A 20707-nucleotide genomic window follows, 5' to 3' on the forward strand; every position below is an offset into this window, starting at 1 on the left:
TCGACTGAAAAGAACGAGAGGGTATCTACGGAGTTTTATAGTGTTGGGTTTAAACAGTGATATGTTCACATGGTCTTTGTGAGGGAGCTTGATGGTAGATTAGTATCTAAGAGATCAGATCAATTTTTTATTGATATTAGACACCCTGCTTGATTGAAGTTGTTTAAAATAAATTATTTTTTTACAAATATCATCGCCACGCGTAGGGATAAGTTTCTTTTTAAAATGATAATTTTCAACGCCATTACATTAATTTGTTATTTCCTGCACGTAATATATTTGGAGGTTTGATGGTTTTTCATTATCCTGGAATGCTATGTGGCCTTATCGGAGTTATTAGTTAACTACTTTACGTAACCTAGATGATAGAGGGGAGGGGGGGAGTATTCTCTCATTCTCATTGAGGTGAAGTTTTACTATTGATATATAACGACACAATGTCTATAGTATTAGTTATACAACATGCATTGCTATTCAATGCCCACTATACACATAGAATTAGGTTCAGATGGATATAGTTACTTTTTTTTTTTTTTTTACAAATAATCACCCTGACCGAAACATAAAATGTGCTTTTGAAAAAAAATAGTTTTTTTTTTTTAAATTGCTTACGTAGCTGGCCCCTAAGATACCAGTGCAGTGCTGTCAAGTACGTATATACAAAGACACAAAGTTTTATGACCTGACCGAGATAGAAGAAAACAGATCATTCGTGACCGATTGATTGTAAGTTTTACGTAAGATGTAACATTTTCCTTGGCATGGGTAGTGATGACGCGCGTGTGTCTCCCCCACACCATCTAAATCTGTGTCCAGACCGAGTCTTAATTTGGTATTGAACCTCTTAATTCACGTGAGCGCGTGCCGTCGTATTCTGTGTAAAAAAAAATCCAAAAAAAAAAAATCGTAATTCGGTTCGAAAGCTAATTAGGTATAAATATTGAACTCTTTTAAGTACATGTTTGTATCAAAATCTTTTGACTGTGTGTCAGCTGGTAGTACCTGTGTCTTTTTAAACTTTACCAGTACCGTGTAGCGCCATTGTTCGGAACGCATTGTTTCAGAGCAAAACGTACAGAAATTATTAACGCATATTAATATTGCAGGTTAAAGCATATCTTTAAACAGAATTAGTGCACAATTTCTTCCGATTCATATCTATACCCGTCATTTAACTATTATGCGATTTTTTTTTCGATATTGTCTGCTTGTTTACTCAGTTAGGAAACAGAATCGCAATCAAAGCTCATTTTGATACAAGAATCCAATACTGAGTGTGGTTTATTTTCTTGAACTCCTTGCGCTCGAAATCGCGCTTGTTCAGCACGGAGACTAGCGGAATGCCTCCGCAATGATCAACATGAAAGAGAGTCAGAATCACACGAGGGAAAAGGTACTGTTTTTATATTCTTGTCTTTTTTTTCCCACATACTTAAGGCTAAAGCTGCAATAAAATTATATGTCTATCTGTCAACGCTTCATGCTTCATCAAAGAGAGAAATTATACACGTGATCACCCTGCTATGATAAAGATACTTACAGAGTTATCATCAATGGGACTTTACTACACCGTTTCTTGAATAATAGCTCTTTTGGTTTTATTATCAGAAACTGTCTGGATTCCGTTAATGAACAATTATATGAACAAATTATTATACATTACAAAGAATTCAATCAGAGAGAGAGAGAGAGAGAGAGAGAGAGAGAGAGAGAGAGAGAGAGAGAGAGAGAGAGAGAGAGAGAACCTGGTTTGATGTACCTGATATAAAATCAATATACTGCCACTGATGTTTTAAACTTTTTTTACACGAACTTTGTTCCTATCTGGACTTGAAATTTATAATCACTTTTAAACTCATTAATATATTCTATCTGAAAACTTTATATAATTTGAACACGAGGGAAATTAATTTTAAAGAACGTTCATTCAATCATTCGTTCATTTTTCTAGATATAGATAATAGTGGTGGAAGTAATATCGGGCGGTCCCTTCAAAATCCGGGCGGTATAGATTTATATTAAAGTGATAAATCGAAAATATCGGTGTCGTAAATTCAAAGGCCATCACTTTTCTTGAACAGATGTTTGCAAAACATTTTAAAACCCTTTTCTGCCCTAAACGTTGATGAAATTATGAATGAGTATTTGATGTCAAGTACTTTTTGTACGTCTGGAAGCGTCCCGATATCTGACGTCCGGATATATGAAGCCTCAATGTTTTTCAAATATAGGTATATATAAAATACATAATAACTGCATCGTTATTTTATCCGTGAAAGTTAAACGAATTGTGCAGCTTGGAAGAAATAGTCTATTTCATGTTGTTTGTTTGTTTTTTCAAAAAATTTTAACCTTGATGAACATTGACCGCCAGGTAACAGTGGGAATAAAATTGATGGTCTTTATTTTTTTTCCACCTACAATTATATGCGATAGTGGTAGAATTCTGCCGTGTGAAGTCGCCATACATAATCCACGTCGACGTATGCATATTGTATTAACGTGTGAATGAAGGTACCCACTAATTGGCCCAGATCAAGAAAAAATCCAAAGCCCCATGAGACCGGCGTATAGAGCAGAAAAATTTCAACTCTCTAAAAGAAATCGGTAAAATCGATCTATCACACGAAGAATGAGATTTTTTTCACTATTTAACTCCGCTGATTACTTGGCCGGATAACTGTGTTATTTTAAATATCATAATACCCTATTACAGTAACCAGTGTATCGAATGCCTCCATCCAATGGGAATGCGGATTGCGCTAACCACATGTTGTTCGGGGCTAACATATGTTCGAGGTTGATTCCATCTCTCGCTCAGTTTCACTTCGCGAAGAGGGACATACTATAAGTGATAATAGCTTCCGCGAAGATACCACCTATGAAACAAACGCATGTCCTCTAGTATCAGATTTTTTTGAATAACTAATTACGAACAGAAGGGAAAAAATCAAAGCATGTGTATCAGAATGTCAAGTGCTTCGTTTATATGAAATTCATGTGCGGCGATTACCTATGCTTTATATAAGTCTTTCATCTTTGATAGATAAGAATTTTAATTTCATAATATGTTGATGTTTATAGACTGATGTGGGTACGGAGGATGCCATTGCGCTGTTCATCGTAAAAGAACACTTTGAAAAATTAATGATGGAAAACTTAACAAATATTCCAGCCAACCTATCGGGAACGCGTGACAATTCCTCTGTTCCAATTGAATGCACGGACATTTTCTGTCGCCCTGACGAAGAGTACCTGGACTATTTGGAGGACTATGTTTTTCCGGACGACTGGGAGTGGGGCATCATCATACTGTACGCCATAACCTTCATAGTGGGACTCTCTGGAAATGTACTAGTCTGTTTCGCGGTGTGGAGAAATAGGTCCATGCGAACAGTGACAAACATTTTCATCGTGAATTTGGCGATTGCTGATCTGGCGGTGATCATCATCTGCCTACCGCCGACACTTCTGAGTGATGTCACCGAAACTTGGTATTTTGGATTTGCTATGTGCAAAATAGCACTGTTCTTGCAGGTAAGAGGCATCCGTTAACACACTAAAATATATATGTCAACCAAAAAATAGATCAAACAATTGCAAGTAATTCATGTTCCATGTACCAAGAAGAAGGGCACTAAGCCATCACTGCATCGTCCCTTATTGAAGAATCATACATGCATAAAGCATTTATCACCCGCCATGAACAAAAAACCTCTTAATTTTGTAGTGAACTTTACGAACCAAAAGACTAGTCTTTTACGAGAAAAGAGTGTAGTTCTACATTTTTTATTTACTTTAGAAAACCAAAGACTAGACGTGCATGAGTGTAGAGTACATGCGAGACTCTAAAACGTCACAAAGGAATTTAAAGCAATTACTAGCGAGTTTCCTCAGTAATGCTCAAACCTCTTTATCCCGTCAAGTTGCTTAAGACAAAACCAAATGTAATTACACTGATCAACATCGCTGCACTTTAAACGATTTTTATTTCACAATACGTTTAGTCATGCAATGATAATTTTTTGTTATCTCAATCCAATGAAGGCATATAGTAGGTATGCATAAATATGTTATTTTCGTAGAGTTAGCTTTACAATCCAACGATCGAGGGCAAATAAATCAAATACAAGATCACAGAAATGGTTGTTTTATGGGCTTATTTTAAGTATCTGAAAATCCACTTAGCCCTAACTTATCGCAGCATATTCCTCCGCTTAGGAGCTTTTATTCAATATCGCACAGTGCGTCATAAGCATTGTCCATTTTTATCATGTTTGCCCCGGATGTCATTTTTAATTCGTTTTGATATTTGGTTGAAGTCAAACGTAATGACGACTTCGCCAGTTTGTGTAGAAAGATTGACGAGGTTCTGGCGAGAATTGACGAAGAAACACACGATGTTCGTGATGTCAATCATTTATAACATGAAAGAATTGGTTAGAAGTCACTATGCACAACTTAGAAAAGAATAGATCATTTTCATGATTCAGGAATACATTAAATGTCACAGTACAATTCTTTGAAAATAGTGAAACAGTTTTTTTTTTGTTTTAAATCATGCATCAGCAATGCTCATTAAAATTTTAAGAAAATGTACTCATAGGTTGTCCTGAGAAAAAAGTCAAACTCAAAGAACCATTGAAATATGAAAGGCCTTCAAAAAGCCCAGTGATTTATAATGCACTAAGTGAACATGGACAGTTTTTAAAAGAATTAGGGGAAAACATGATAAGTCCGATACGTTGATTTATCGGAAAGAATAAAGATTTTTTTTTTTACTTCCATTTCGCAACTAATAACCGGTGGATGTTGTCAACTTCTTATCGACAATGTGGATGATGCCGCTGGATCTATTTATAAAATGCTGGTGTGAAACATAAATCCTCCACGATTTAATTTGTAATTTTTGGCAAAGATTGTATTGTTTATTGCTAATCCACCTTGCAGCAAATTAAATTTCTGTTTAGAAAGTAGAGTGAACTGTTTACATTGGATGACATATCTCGCAAGGTTAAAAAAAAAAGATCGTTGGCTGCAACCGCACATGATAACATATGCAACTTTTATCTATAAAACTGTAACATTTGATAAGGTAATGATATATCTGATAGGTTTAATGACAGTTTGAAAGCTTCAGGTGTTGTATATATTTATAATATCTCACATATTTCTGTTCCTATTATTGCCACATAAATTCCTTATTATATCATCTAGAAAGCATGCCTCCACAAATGAACAGATTAAGCTGATAAAAAATAAAATAAATATATCAGAATTTTTTTGTCTGATCTGTGTCGGCTATAAAGACCTTAAAACATTTCTTTCTTCATTTCTTCTGAATGCTTTCACCGTTTCTGATAACGTCTGCTAATTACGAGGGTTTTAAGCACACTCCTTCGTTGATTAGACGTACCTACGAGAATCTCGCTATTTACCGAGATCATTTTCTGCTGCCGGATAGACGCTGATGGGGTTGTGATTTCCTTTTATTTCGAGTCTAATCTTAACAGCATTAATTGTATGCAATCAGACAATATTCCTCAAAGAAAAATTGCTGCAGTTGACCAATTAAATACGTTTATCCCCTCGAAGTACATGTTTTTCTCTTTAGAATTAAAATAAAAAAATAATTCCAGAGAAAATGCCTTTTTTGCCGCACCTTCAAATGTACATGTTTTGACATCGGACAACGCAGCTGGTGACAGCTTCTGGTGACAGCTTCAGAATGTACTAATCGTCTTTCACGCATGAAATAAACACGCTTTGTATCAATTGAAACATGTCTTAATAAACAAAGGGATGTCGTCAAATGGCTTTTTTTCACCATTATTATTTTCAAATTCTTCAAGGTGTGAACCCCCTTGTTATTTCCGTGAAAATAGGCGTAAAATGAAAATTGTTATATGAAGTATTAAGAATGACCTTAAATGACTCAGGGCAAAGGGTTGTTAATCCCAATTTAGCTTAGTACATGAACTGTACGTGTGAATATCTTCATCATAATCCAAACCATCTACCATAGTTGAACAAGAAAACACTTATCTTAACTATCTTATCTAAAATTAAGAAAGTCTTTCAAACTTCGAATGAATTAATATCACTGTTCTTGAAATGATTACTTTAATAAAAAGTAATGGCAATTCCAAAATCATAGAATAAAAATAACTATTATACAATCTGAAATAGCCGAAACCGATTATTATGTATACCGTAAGTTATATCGTGTATGAATTAATTTGTCTCTGCAAAACCTATCTATAAAACAGAAGCTTTTAAGGGTCTCAACATTTCAAGGTGCAACAAATTGCTTTCGCTACATTGGTAATGTGTCGACAATCCGCGGTATGTTAGAATAAATAGATGACGGCCATTACATGACAGTGGGCAGCAAAAATAAACAAAAAACAACATTAATAAAAGCAGTGTGTGGTACAAAGAATGCGCCAGCCCTGCCTCCCTGGTGGTGCATGGAATACACTCACCCTCCCCTCTTGGTTACAGATAACAACACCTTGCACGGATTACTGAATTATTGTTGTACTTGCAAGTGTTTTATTATTGGTGCGCCGTTTCACCTGTAGTCTCTGCCTTGCACATCATCTAAAACAAAAAAAAACCTACCAATTTTCGATCCTTTTCTTATTTTTGCTCTTTTATAAAAATCGTTTTGCGAAGGAAATATGTACATGTAATGTTTTTTATTCATCCTGACTGCAGTTTATATCTTCGAGGTACGCAAGACGTCAGTGCATGTTGATGATGTCATCAAATGATGTTCCAGTTAAGGTGCAATGACATCAGCGTCATTAATAAGGAATAATTAAGAGGAAAGATGAGAAATTCCATAAAAATCATAGTGCATACTAAAATTGTGTATAAGAGCTAAAAATGATATTGATATTATATGCGGAAAAAGATGGAAGAGAGGGGCAATTATAAAGAAGAGAAATAAATTTGCCCTTGAGTTAACAGTTTAACGCTGAAATTGTGTGATATGACTTAACCGAATTTCCTCGTCAGAGAAGAGATGTTTATGTTCAAATGTACTAATGAACTGTCTTAATTTGCTTTTAAGTGCGGAGAAGATGGAAAAGGAGACAACATTCTTCTTATGGTCGTATATATATTTGCCATATAACTTTTGTTCCTACTGGAATAAAAAGACCTTTTTGCATAATGGAATCCTTAATAACAAAACCACTGGGTTGTGTCATTAATATATTTACCATCATGCAGTTTCGGAGAACAAAAGCTTGACAGAGTTGTAATTAAGAAGTCCTTATGTAAATAATACATACAAAAAAACCTTTACCACACCAGTTGACCTAAGCTATCATGGAGATGCAAGGGGGAGTGTTTATTCCCGCATCAAATGAACACCGAATGGTGGTGTTTTTTTTTCTTTTATTTGGTACTATGTACTTTGCAAGACTTATCAGACAAGTTCATCTCTAGCGATGCGATTTCACGGAGCTAAAGAACTCTTCTGCAGTGAGTTTGATTGTTCATCTGTCAACAAGCTTAGCTGATGACATTCCTCCGAGTTTACCCATCTAATTGTTAGATCATGTCAATCAATTTGCACAAATATTCAATTCATTAAAGCAATTAGACATTATATAATTTACATAGATTTTAAGTTGGCTCTGTCCTTATTTTTATTTTTATTTTTTTGCTTTTTGTATCAGATTTAAAACTTATCATATAGGCTGAAAAATGAAAACGGCGTTTAAATCTCTCTCTCTCTCTCTCTCTCTCTCTCTCTCTCTCTCTCTCTCTCTCTCTCTCTCTCGTGACATTTCACACTAGAAAACATTATCCATTAACACCACCCCTACCAATCTTTGGACTGGGGATAATTATTTCTCTTTTTTGCTGATTTATTCCGATGTAAAATGTTAATATCCACATTTTCTTATATTAGTAGGATCTGATTGATTTGAAATTGACACATCAAACATTCTTGGAATGTTGTGACATTCAACCTAATATCCTGTTTAAGACCATTCACAATTGCAACCATTACGTATTCAAACCATAGATTGTCATCGTAGAACGGATTAGAGAGTTTTCAGAAATGTCAAACCAAGGTCATTGTAACTACCAACACTGAACAAGAGGTTTCTTTTTTCCTAGCTACGTAACATATAATCTTTTTTACGAATCCCAAGACAATCATAACGAATTTTCTCTGCTGAATTTGCGCAAAAATTCATCTGTTTAAGATCGTCATCGGTGAAATGGATTTTTGTTTACTCTGTGTGAGAGACCCCCTTGATCCAATTGAGACTACACGATCGCATAAATTGAACGAATTCCACAATAATTAACAACTTATATAAGTAAATATGGAAGATTTTTTTCTCGGTTCATCAAAATGTGACGTGTTTAAATGACAATACACTGTACATATCGAATTCAGGAAGTCAAATCGAATGTTGCCAATTCTCAATTCTCAACTCTCAAATCTCAACTGAAAAACGTCTAGAAACACTTGTATGCTTAGTTCGAACCTGTAATAAAACGAAGGTTAGATTTTGTAATTTTTTTCATTCCACAACCGTAAAACCTTTTTAATAAAAAAAAATTATTCTTTCGAAGACAAGGGTAGTAAAATTTGTAGGCTATGTTGTTTGAATGAATATGAAAACGCTAGCCAATAATTTGATTTTGATATAGCTTGAACTGTGGATGACCTCGTCAAAGACTTACAGAATGTGATGGACAATACTTACAGCAAAGATCAGTTGTAATATTACATTTCATTTTGTCGTGATCGAGGTGATATTGTACAATTACTTTATACACCCACAAACACACACACACACAACACCTACTAGCTCATTTGGATTTTTTCGTAATCAACTCGAACAATTCATACTCTACTAATTCGGTTTTTTTTTCACACTTCAGATATCAAACAAATGTATTCTTTGCCGAAAGTAACTCATTTCTAGATTGGGTGGGTGGGTGGGGGGGGGGGGGTAGTATGGAATTGATCCGGAATGGATTATCAAGAAGATGTCAAAATAGCTAAAACATGCATTACACAATTACGTAACCGGGGACTTTACAATGTTTTGTTACTATCGCTCCTTGTTTTTCATGTTAGGCAGTGTAAGATTAGCGATTAATTTCCGCGAATTTCAAAAACGGCAAATGCAATAATGTTTGTATGTTTAACGGATAAGAACGTGTTATTTTCCCGATAATTCATTGAAAGACCAAAAAAGAGAAAGGTCTATTTGTATGGGGAAAACAATTAATCAGAATGAAAAAAGGAATGAGCTAAAAAAAAAATAAGAATAATAACAGATATACGAGTGTTCTTAGAGATACTTAGCAATAAGCTCGGGATAAGTGTTTGTTTTTGTGTTCGCTGTCAATCAATCTGTCACTCTTGTCAATTCTTCGCGGGTCTTTTTAATTCTTGGATAAAAATAAAAGATCTCGGCTAAGACTTTAGAAAATGATAGCTGTAGAATCGACAAGACATCATGCTGATTGCACTGTGGCAGTGTGTGTAAAAACAATGTTAAGATATACTATATAAACTGCATGGCAGCATTCATTGAGTGCGCGTAATTTAAATTCAAAAATAAAATTTAAATCGAACAGCTTTATGCTGTAGCTATAAAAAGTTGTTTTCGAGAGGTTTAAGACTGTAAAACTCTATGAGCCCTGGAATGGTTCATTGAAAGTTTCAGCTTATGGATTTTGAAAATATGAAGAGACGGAAAAGGTTTTAAGAAATGGGAGGGGGGGGGGTGTCTCAAAAAGTCTTAACGTTTTTAACCAACTCAAAAACTTTCATATTTGAGCGTTTAAACGTTTTAATCTATTGTAATCAAATCATAGAATTACTCATTGAACTCAAGATTCTTTGATATGCAAACAATGCATGTGTTTTTTTGTTTTTTTTGTTTTTTTTAAACATAGGTTATGTATTGTATAAGTTACAGTTTGGACATACATGTATCTTTCGGGGGAGATTCATGATTGTCCTGTGTTTTTCGATACTCATTTTATATAAAATTACAGAACATTTTTTTCAGCAAGTAACAAACGAAACCATGACCGAGCCCCCTTTGATGATAAGACGTATAACTAAACGATTTATCACAAATGAATTTCGTTGATTTATCCCGGCAAACACTAGATAAACATTGAAGTAAAAAAAAATTTCTTACCCCCCCCCCCAAAAAAAAACCCCGGACAGACAGATGGACAGTTGAATAATGTTGTAACCGTCTTTGGTTTACATCGCGTATCTATTAGTAATTTGACACGTGAAAATTGCATATAAATGTCGGGTTGAGGAAATCTTCAAAATACCACAGGGGGTTTTCAATTGAATCGTAAGAGAATCAAGTGGAGACCACATATAGGGCTAAAGAAACAATTTAAAGAGAGCGTAAGTATGTTTCTGTGTAAAAATCATTGTCTCAAATACAACTTGAGGGGCGAAACATCCTTTTGTTCTCAAGGGAGGTAATTTCCTGATGATGGTTCTCATGATGTTTGGGTTCGGATTCGGAATATGGTCTTGTCTTGTCTGAAAGCGGTTGAACATGAAAAAGATTACAAGACGATAAAATATGAAGGGCTTATTACTAGTGTATTAAGCCAATTTGTATGTCTTCACATCCCAATATGTGGTTAAGGGGTTTACAAATTCAAATCAATCATGATGCTCCAATAGAAACTACAGACCCAGAATCATTAAATCCGGGATATGTTCAGGAATGTGAAATTTAATTAACTCCGCACTAAACGGTAATACAGATGACCTCATTTTGATAAGTTTTTTTAGTTTTTTAAAAGTTATTTTGAAGAAAAAATGTTATTCATAAACATTTTTTGTTGTTGTGGGGTTAGTCATAAACAAAGTGTTTAATTTTTGCTCTCCATCAAAATTAAACTTTTTGAATAGACTGCAAGGAAGAGTAGTGCAACTTCATGGAGCGGGGCGGTTATTTCTAGACAATGCAAAGCATTGCCCCAGATCTATTGAAAATCATAACCCGACCTGGAACTGCTTTGGTTTGGATTATAGTGTACTTGCACGCTAAATGGTGCCAATAGTCCTGGAAACTCTGTCTGTAAAACTCAAATAGATCAGTACAATTTTTTTTTACTGAAATGGGACGTTCGTTTTTCGATTTTTGTTTTAAGGGATTTGTTATTTTTGTTTTTTAGTTGATTTTTGTTGTTTTGTTTTTTTTGCCAAGCTCATCCATGCTCCTTATCCAGTAATTTGAACCATCATTAACCGTTAGAGCCCGATTACTAGTGATGTGGCTTTAAGATAATCGGATTTGGATTCATAATGTTTATCATTACGTAAAATGATTTGGTTTTCTGGAGACACTGTACATTGTATTCAGCTGTATTTTTAACAATTTTTTCACAAGTTGATAAAAAAAAATGGTATAGGCCTGATGCTTGTAAAATTTTGTTAGTAATTTGAAGCAAAACTTTATATTTGCTTTCTAAAATGTTAAAGTTAAAACAGAAATCATCAACGTGAGAAGAAAAAAATGTAATATAGAGGAAACAAAACAAGATGCTGTATCTAGGAAAAACTGGCAAAATTATCCATTATTGATGTCTTGATTCACATATACGGTTTTTAAGTTGCACTGAAATTTCAAGAACAAACGATTTTGAGAGCATAAAATGGAACTGAATTTTATGCTTCTTGTGGGAATTGTGCTCGTGAAAGTCAGTTTTTTTTAAAGTATGAAACTAGTAAAGGCATATAACCATTTTCAACTTTCAAAAAGACGTAGGAAAAAAGAAACGAAATATTTTGCCAGTGCAGACACCTTATGCTAGATCTTAGCAAGCCGTGCAAGATCTGATGGAGGTAAACTTGGAGGGAAAGGCGAATTTTTACTGTAGTACGAGTGCAGATAATTTAATGTATATTCATTCAAAAGGCAAAAAAATACGTATGGATTTTACAATAGGTGTTCAAATATATTTCATGACATAGATACATGTATCAATTTTACAAGGCAGTACACGCCAACCATGATTCACTAACATATGATATGTAAATGCACAGATGTATAACTTCCTTCTAATCCGCTTTAAATATCAATATATATATATATATATGAGGTTACTGATGTGACACGTATTTTGCAATTTGAATCCATAATGATAAATCAACCCAAAACAAGGCCCAACCCCAATTCCGTGTCAGTCCTTCAGCTCTGAAGAACTAATATTAATAACTGATAATACTGATAATAATTGATAATAAATAACTTATTGAAATACGGAACTCCCTAACACATACTAATATAGTACAGAAACGAGAAGAAAAAATTGCAATTTAACCAACTGTTAGTAAAGTTTACAGTTTTATTTCTATAGTTGTTTTTCTCGTAAGATTCTTTGTGAAAATGTCAGCCGTGTCTAAATATTTACGGGGCATCTTGTGTGAACGATTCTGTTGATATATTGAAAAGTATTATAATAAACACAAAATTAGTTTGCTTATAAAGAAATAATGAAAATGAATGATAAAAAAAAAATTAATTATATTCTTCCTTTGTAAAAAAAAATCTATTAACATACCATCCAGCCAGATCGACATTTTAAAATTTCATGTGAGGAATTTTATTACAATCTCTCGTCATGCATCTCATTACAAGAAATGGCTTACAATTTCTCTAGTGTGTTAATTTGAGCTAGACCATGGAGTAATAAACTCCCGTATAGGGGAGCTGCTTCGGTCGTAAAGTATGTATTCCTACGCATTCACAGCAGACCGAAAACTTGAACAAAATCTTCATCATTAATGAGCGACAAGAGATCAAATGCGTAAATTACCTGCTGGTAGTTCTACGGTTCTATCGACCGGGGCTCAAAGAGCATGGAATGAATGCAACAGACAGAAAAACAATTATGAGTAATAAACCAGATACATGCGGGATATACGTGTAAATATATTTTTGTAATTATATATTAATCCGAATGCGATTTTTCTGGCCTGGGAATTCTTACAACCGTATCAAACGCAAAGGTGCAAACCGTTATCGGTGGAATCATTGTTTCCGTCAAACAAAACCCTTGATTGTTTGGCTTTCCCAATTTCTGTAATAAAACCACATATTATCTTTCCAAGGGGTGTAAAAGTGTGATCAGTTTCCGTAACAGTAATAGAATGATCAGGCCCCTTTTTCATAATAACAGGGAATATAATATCGAAATTGATAGAAAAACAACATGTTTCATCATTTGGTTTTGCACTCGTAGTTTCCAAGAGGTGTTAAAATATAGTCATTTAATTGTTAAAACTACAACGTTAACTCTGATGAACTTTTCCTGTGGGCATCCGATATTGACTTGCGTCCAACAAAAATCCTTTAACCACAATAATACACGAAAAATGTTTCCGATATTTCAGCCCATGTTTAGCGACGACTTTTTTTGGGGTACAGTCATTATTGTTGAAACTGTTTTAATATTTATGCACTGTACAAATACTGATAATCTCCGGAAACAAACAGAGAGCGACTTGTCTCTACATCCTTTATGTTGAGATAGCCTCCGAAAAATCAGATTCCAACAAAAGTGTTCAAAATTATTAGCAACTTACACGTATTGTATGATCGTTTTGAACATGATAACTGCAACTGTTTGGGGTTTTTTTTAAATTTTGTTGTGATTTCTCTTTTTTTTCTTCTTGCTTTGCTTTTTTAGGAGGGACGTTTGGTTTTGTTTGTTTGGTGGTTTGTTTTTGGTGGTTTGGGGGGGCTTTCAAAATACATTACTATTATTTTGGTCAACTGTGCACTTGTATTTATTAATCTATTCATTTTCAAGGTTTGACTGCAAAATTACATGCATGTACTTGACTATTGTAATAGTTAATCAGCATTAGTCAATTTCAACACAAAATAATCGTTAGATTTGTTTGTCTCTTCTACATATGTTAAAAGGCTTACAAACATGTCTACAGATTTGAGTAGCTTTCTTATCCCATTCTTTTGTGTTTTTCAGACGACGTCTGTTGCTGTGTCGGTTTTTACATTGAGTGCCATCTCCGTAGAGCGCTGGTACGCTATCTGCTATCCGCTTCGCTTCAAAAGCACCAAAAGGAGGGCCAAAATTATCATTCTCGTTATATGGATCATTGCATTTCTGTTGGCTTTACCCGAAGTGATCGTCGCAGACTTGACACGCTTTGTAAAGCGTCAGTACATAGACTTACTGATCTTTTGTGGACCTCAGTGGTCAGACAAAACGAACCAGGTGGTCTACCAATCAGTCATTATTGTACTGATGTACCTACTTCCGTTAGTATTGATGACTGTCACCTACAGCATGATTGCAGTAGTCTTGTGGACTGGTAAAATTCCAGGTGCTATAGAGTCAGGTAGGTATTTTCCTCTTGGGGCTTTCATTGTGTCTTTCTAGTCCATACTGAGAAGAATCAAATAAATAAATAAATAATGGTTAGTTTGATCGCAATGAACATGCAAATGCACAATTGTTTATCATTGCACTTGCCAAGACAAGCGAATCCTTAATAACAAGTTTAGCATATATTGTTTATACACGTACTTTGTACATAACTCAAGTAAAACACATTTTTTTTTGGTTTAACAACCCCCTTCCCAAACCAGTAAGCAAATAGTTTTATCCTGCAATATTTACGTTTTCCAGTGTCTTTCTCTGCGATAACACTACGCATCGATTTTGTAATATTCAGTACAGTAAATTCAAATGACGAATTGTTGGGGCGCAAAGGGGGTTTGCATAACTGAAAGAAATGAAAATCATAAAAATATGTAAATATTCTAATATTTAATAGTACAATTGCTGAAATAATATAAATAAAAATATTAAGGAATAATTCTTTGAATATTATGAGGTGATGATTTCGGTCGGGCGTGATTAAATCTATAATAAAGCCATTCGGGCTCTATTGGATTTGACCACGCCCCGATCAAAATTATCACATCATAACACTCAAAGAATGATTCCTTATTCCTTAATTGTGAAACTCGGCTTCCCGTATTGGACGAACTATCCTCTCAACTAAGAAAAGGTTTAATATAAAGAGAATATGTAATTGCGTACAGAGGAGCGTTGAACATGCCTACATTTAATTGAGTACTAAGCTTTCTTGCAGCAAACGTTTGTACTGTCCAGAAGCTAGGGTGGTGTGCAGCAAAGTCTAGATCTGGCGATTATTATTTTTTTCGTCTGGGAAAATTCCGAGGCCCCCCCCCCCTCCCCCCTTTCTTCCAATTCTATATTAATTATTTATAGTGACCTACTTTTTGATCTTGATGCAAAATATAAAATGTTCAGTTTTAACCGCATGTTACTCGAAATGTACTTTTTTTCAGAAACAACCTCATTAGTTATAAATGAATAATGTCAATAAATAATGGATAATGTCAATGAATAATGTCAAATGTTCTGACACGTGTTTTTTTATAGTAATTTTCAGTGGGTGCTTATTTTTCTGCAATTGAAAAAATAATGCTAAACTTATACACCAACTACCATGCCGAGAATTCAGTATCCATATTTAAACATTTAGGACATAAGTAAACGGAACCCAGGATCCCTTTGCAACTACAGATGTATGATATAAAAGATGGCAAAGTTATATATTATTAGCTATATATTAAAGTATGATGATCTATTCTAAAAACATTAATCAGGCATTTTTTTAAATTTCTACGACCAATAATTGTAAGGATATGACAAAACAAAATAAGTTCAATACTAAAAGAAGTCATTTCTACAGAAGTATCGATCCACATATAATGATTTTTTTTTTAATTTTCATTTGGAAGAAAACTACAATATACACGTAACAATTATCTAAATCTTGAAAGTCTTGTGTATTTCGGAATTATTGTGGTTTTATGCTTCACTGCCTGTCAGAATTAAATAGTAATCTGCAGTATCTTGTGTATTTCCAAAACCGTTTGAGATCATATTTTGTTCTTGGCACTCAAACTATTCCTGGCAGTAACGAGGAAGATCCAGTGTCAGTATGTCTATTTAAATTGAAGGATATTAATTGTTTTAACAGTTTTATCTGGAGGTTCGACTTTTCCATTAGCCATGGCCAAATTATCTATCGTCTAGTGAAATCAATCTTTTTTTCTATAACTCTCTCTCTCAAGATTTCCTTCTGGTGGATTATACACTACCTCTCAATTCCTACAATTACAGCAGACTAAGTCAATTTTTATGATATCAATACATCTTAAACATCTTGCAATTTTCCGGAATTTTTTTCCACCATAATTGGTCCGTGGCCACAAATAATTCATCCACAATATTCAATCCTGAAAAAAAACCACTTTCAAGTATCTTTGAAAGCAAGCATCCCTTGGATGGGTGCCCATGGTGTATGGAGTTATTTGTCATTAAGTTTCGATCAATACACTTGGGAATTTGTTCTGTAAATCCACACATACTCTTGGATTCAAGGGAAAAAGTTTTAAACTGACGTCAATTTCAAAGACTTCTGACGATTTGTAATGTTCCAGCCTACGTGAAATGGACATAAGAGAAAAACAACATTTACATCAGCAGCATTCATTATACATAAAACAAGTTAACTTTAGTTTTCATAGACGACACATCAAATATGGCAAAATGTGATTTTTTTCCCCTACATTGACGATAGAAAAACACGTGACTAAAATGGTACACTGTGTTTCTAGTTCAAAGCAATTATAAAATAGCTTTAGTCAGTAAGTTTGATGTCAGTATAGAAAAAAAAACCTTTGTGCAAGTATACACTAATTAGTATAAAGGTCACAGGTTAGGTATTATGTATGTCTTGAGTTTAAAGTACATGTTTATATTCATTAAAGGGTCTAGTTTAGTAGCTATGATATAGTTACATAATACTAATTACTGATAATTGAAAGAATACATAAACTTTATTTCCTATAATTTTAATTGATATCCTGGAAGAGATTAGATTTGGAAAATTAAACACAAGTTTACCTATATGGACACCTAACAAAAGAGGACGATATCTTTTTAATATGACGAAAAAACGACTTTTGTTCTCAAACATTATATATATATCCTCATTAATTAATTTCGATCCGGCCTTACAATAATTAAACAGACCACACACACAGACAATTTATATATATCAAGAAATAGAAACGGAGACATTGTATATAAGATATAGTTAATGCCCTAACAATGACCAATATATAACCAACTCTGTTTGAAATATGAAGATACTTATAAAAAGATTTACGTAAAGGCTTGGTCAGATTTTCGATTTATCCAATTTGCTCCTACTTATTCCTACAATACACGAAAGAAAAGTAACCGCCATATATTTTCCCCTTGACACGTGTAATCTCATTAGATACATAAAAACTGTTTGACATTTGTTGAGGCACACGAAAGAAAAACGATAGAAAATTACAGATTTGCGGAAAACTGTTTGGGATAAAAACTTTACAATGTGTGTAAGTTTACTTCCGAAACGGCCACCATATTGCTCCCTTTGGCACGTGCAGCCGATGGTTTTGATATTGACAGCATGAATTGCGGTCCGGTAGTTTGCTGTTCATTTCGGTGGCAATGAAACAGATAACCTTAGAGGTCCATCTGCTCTCTGACGATAGCTTGAAACTAAATTGTTGAATGATTTTGCAATATACGTGTCAGCATTGTGATTGGCATCTCTATCTAGAATAATCGTGCTCGCTGTAATAGTTCCATTGGTGTTCTTTTAAGTTGTGTTTCAGAGGGGGGGGGGGGGGGGGGGGGGGGGGAGGGGGGGGGGGCTTGAATGTTAAAGGAATTTTACAAATGACATTTCATGTACAAAAATTTCAGCAATGTTTGAGTAAATAAAAAATCAATACTACAATTTGTATCGCACTTATAAAACAGTTAACATGTAAGTCACTAAAAAGCCATGCACATTTTTAGTTTGTTCGAGATACGTAAAAGCCTAAATTATTTAAAAACAAATGCATTAGGAAGCCAAAAAATTGCTAAGATCTCTTATAATGAAGAAATGAATTTAATTTCAACAATTTATCTAAGCAAAAAACGTTGCAAAAAATGATAAAATATTTCTTAAAAAAGGTATTTCATTACGGGTTTCTCTTTATTTTGCGTGTTTCAATAAAAGGACTAGTGAGATATAAACATTCTAAAGCCCTTCTGCATAGACCGCCGAATATTGATAAGTTAAATTTATGCTCTCTCTGATATTTCTTGGTATGTACTATTAGTATGTGACTGACTTGCGCTTTTTCCCTTGCTGATTCTAGCAAATAGACCTATGATGGATGGAAATGTCAACAGGGCGGAGGAACAACTTGAGTCGAGGAAAAAAGCTGCCAAGATGCTCATCACAGTTGTAATTGGGTTTGCTGTCTGTTATTTCCCTGTTCACCTGTTTAATATTCTCAGGTAGGTACTCGCCACACAATCATGGCGAGAATTTATGTCTTGATAAGTGGAAAACTGATTCCTTCTCCAAAGGCCCTTCGTAATACTTCAACAAAGGTTACCTCTGCGTATGTTAAACCAATTGCATTTGCACTCTTCATGAAGAAACGCTTTCATCAACATCCGCGAAAATCATCAGTGCTTATTTATTGGCAGCGAAGGTACATTGGCTTCAATTTGAAAATATTTTGTATCGATATGTCTTAATCGAAGGAATTACTTGAGAATTTCCTCCCCGTGTACAATTTAGACTTACAAGTTTGATTGAAGAATTCAAAAATATGTCAAACATTTCCCCCCCTATTTTTTTCTAACAATAGGAGAAATTTTTTTCGACCACCTTCGTTGAAATTTTCTTTGTAGCTCTCGTGTGTTAAACAATGGGGGCGGATATGCATAACCTTTTGAACAAAACTATGTCATACATTTAAAAATAGAATGTTAAAATACTAATTGCGATTTAAGAGACAAATCATCTGGACTTTCTTTTTTTATTTTTATATATTAAATATGACATTTCATTTTTCAATCTACACCATAGTCTATTAGTAGTTCTAAATATCGAATTTATTTTTGCATTCTTTTTTTACTGTAGATATGCAGATGCTCTGAGATTCGTAGCCCCAAGAATGATACAGGTTTTATCGATGATTTCACATTGGTTGCCATACCTCAACAGTTCTATAAACCCAATTATCTATAACTTCATGAGCGGTGAGTAACAAAAAGAAATCTATATACTAAAGGGGTTTTACAATATTTTAAATTGTCAAGCTTTAAAAGGGTTGCTAGGGTGATAGAATTTATGACTCATAGAGGAAGAGATGCTCACTTTGAGAATGAGGAAACACCAATATTGAACAGATGGAAAATCACTGCTATATTTTCTTTCATCTCAATAAAATCTTCTCATTTTGGCATCATCTTGACCTTATGATATCGTGCGAGCGACCTGGCTTTTTGCTGCTTTTGGGTTTTAGTATACGATACATCCTGTATTGGACATGCGTTAAAGGAAGTCGACTGGAGTTACTTCGATCAGTTTCAGTACCGTAGAACTATTAATATAGCTCTTTTATTTATGAAAGAATAAATGTATGAAAATCTTCCCGCAAGGCGTGAAATAGTAACTATTAACAAGGTTTATAACCAAACCTTCTACAACTTAATTGATTATACAATGTAGATATAAAATGTGAATTACAACCGTATGTATCAGCAGATATCGCAATCAGGCATATGATGTTGCTTGATAAAAGAAAAAAAAAGACATTTTAACTTAAAATGTCTAACAAAGCATGTTGATACACACATCATGGAACCGTTTGTTTGAAGATTCTTTATTATATTTAGTATTTTTAGTCTAAATTTAAAAAGAAATGAATTTGATTTTCTGTAAAAATTTTAATTTCAACCAAATTTAGGGGAGAGGGAGAGATTCTGTGAATTTTTTAAAATTTAGCCAAATATTGGGGGAAAAATAAATTTGATATTGAGTCTCTCTAAAATTTTCATTTCAGCCAAATTTAGAAAAGAATTTACTGCTGCTTGCTGTTGCACCAAGAGAAGGAGGGCGTTTAGCGTGCACTACAAAAGCGGAGTATCCACGTTCAGTTGTGCGTCGCAATATACACACCGCAACAATAGCAACTCGTGCACAGAGCAAGTACTGTTATCCACATACCCCGACCATTAACGTGCAGATCTCAATCCATCTGTTTATATACAAAGACAAAAACACTGATACAAAATTGATGTTATATATAAAGTACAGTATAGAAATGTTTTGTGTATATACGTAAATTTATGAGGAATTGTGAATTGTGTGTGATGTCATTCGTCTGAATTTTTATGTGTATTGTTTGACATGTGTATTTATTAAACGTAGTTATTTGGAAAACGTTTCGGTGACTTTTTGATATATTTAAATTTTTATCCATGTTATTTTTGCCAAAATTACAAACTCTAAACGTAAGAGTGTTGGATGCATATATATGGTCGCGGCTATTTTAATGTTTTTACACTTTATTAATCTCTATTAGAAGGAAAACTATAGAAAAATATTCAGACTTTAAACTGAAGTATTAGAAATTTTTCTTTTTATGGCTGATAAAACCATATCTAAAATTTTCAGGAATATTTGATGGGTAGTTTGTTGATCACCCAGCCTTGTGAACATATCGAAGGCTCGTCGGGTTAATGAAGAACTCCTATTGATACATCTTAT

General features: G+C 34.0%; 1 protein-coding gene across 2 annotated transcripts; it reads left to right on the forward strand.

Annotated features, from left to right (window-relative positions):
* The first annotated feature begins 1040 nt into the window (after positions 1-1040).
* Positions 1041-20380, forward strand: LOC105340587 (orexin receptor type 2). Of its 2 annotated transcripts, none has more exons than XM_011446719.4 (6): positions 1041-1393; positions 3085-3537; positions 14020-14395; positions 18300-18441; positions 19076-19194; positions 20001-20380. In XM_011446719.4, exons 1-6 carry the CDS (start codon positions 1352-1354, stop codon positions 20174-20176), a joined length of 1308 nt encoding a protein of 435 aa, XP_011445021.2. In that variant the 5' UTR covers positions 1041-1351; the 3' UTR covers positions 20177-20380. The 2 variants fall into 2 exon arrangements, with proteins under 2 accessions (XP_011445021.2, XP_065922779.1); XM_066066707.1 differs by lacking the exon at positions 1041-1393 and adding an exon at positions 2753-2904.
* Positions 20381-20707: the final 327 nt, after the last annotated feature.

This window comes from Magallana gigas, chromosome 7, assembly GCF_963853765.1.
Source record: "Magallana gigas chromosome 7, xbMagGiga1.1, whole genome shotgun sequence".
NCBI lineage: Eukaryota > Metazoa > Mollusca > Bivalvia > Ostreida > Ostreidae > Magallana > Magallana gigas.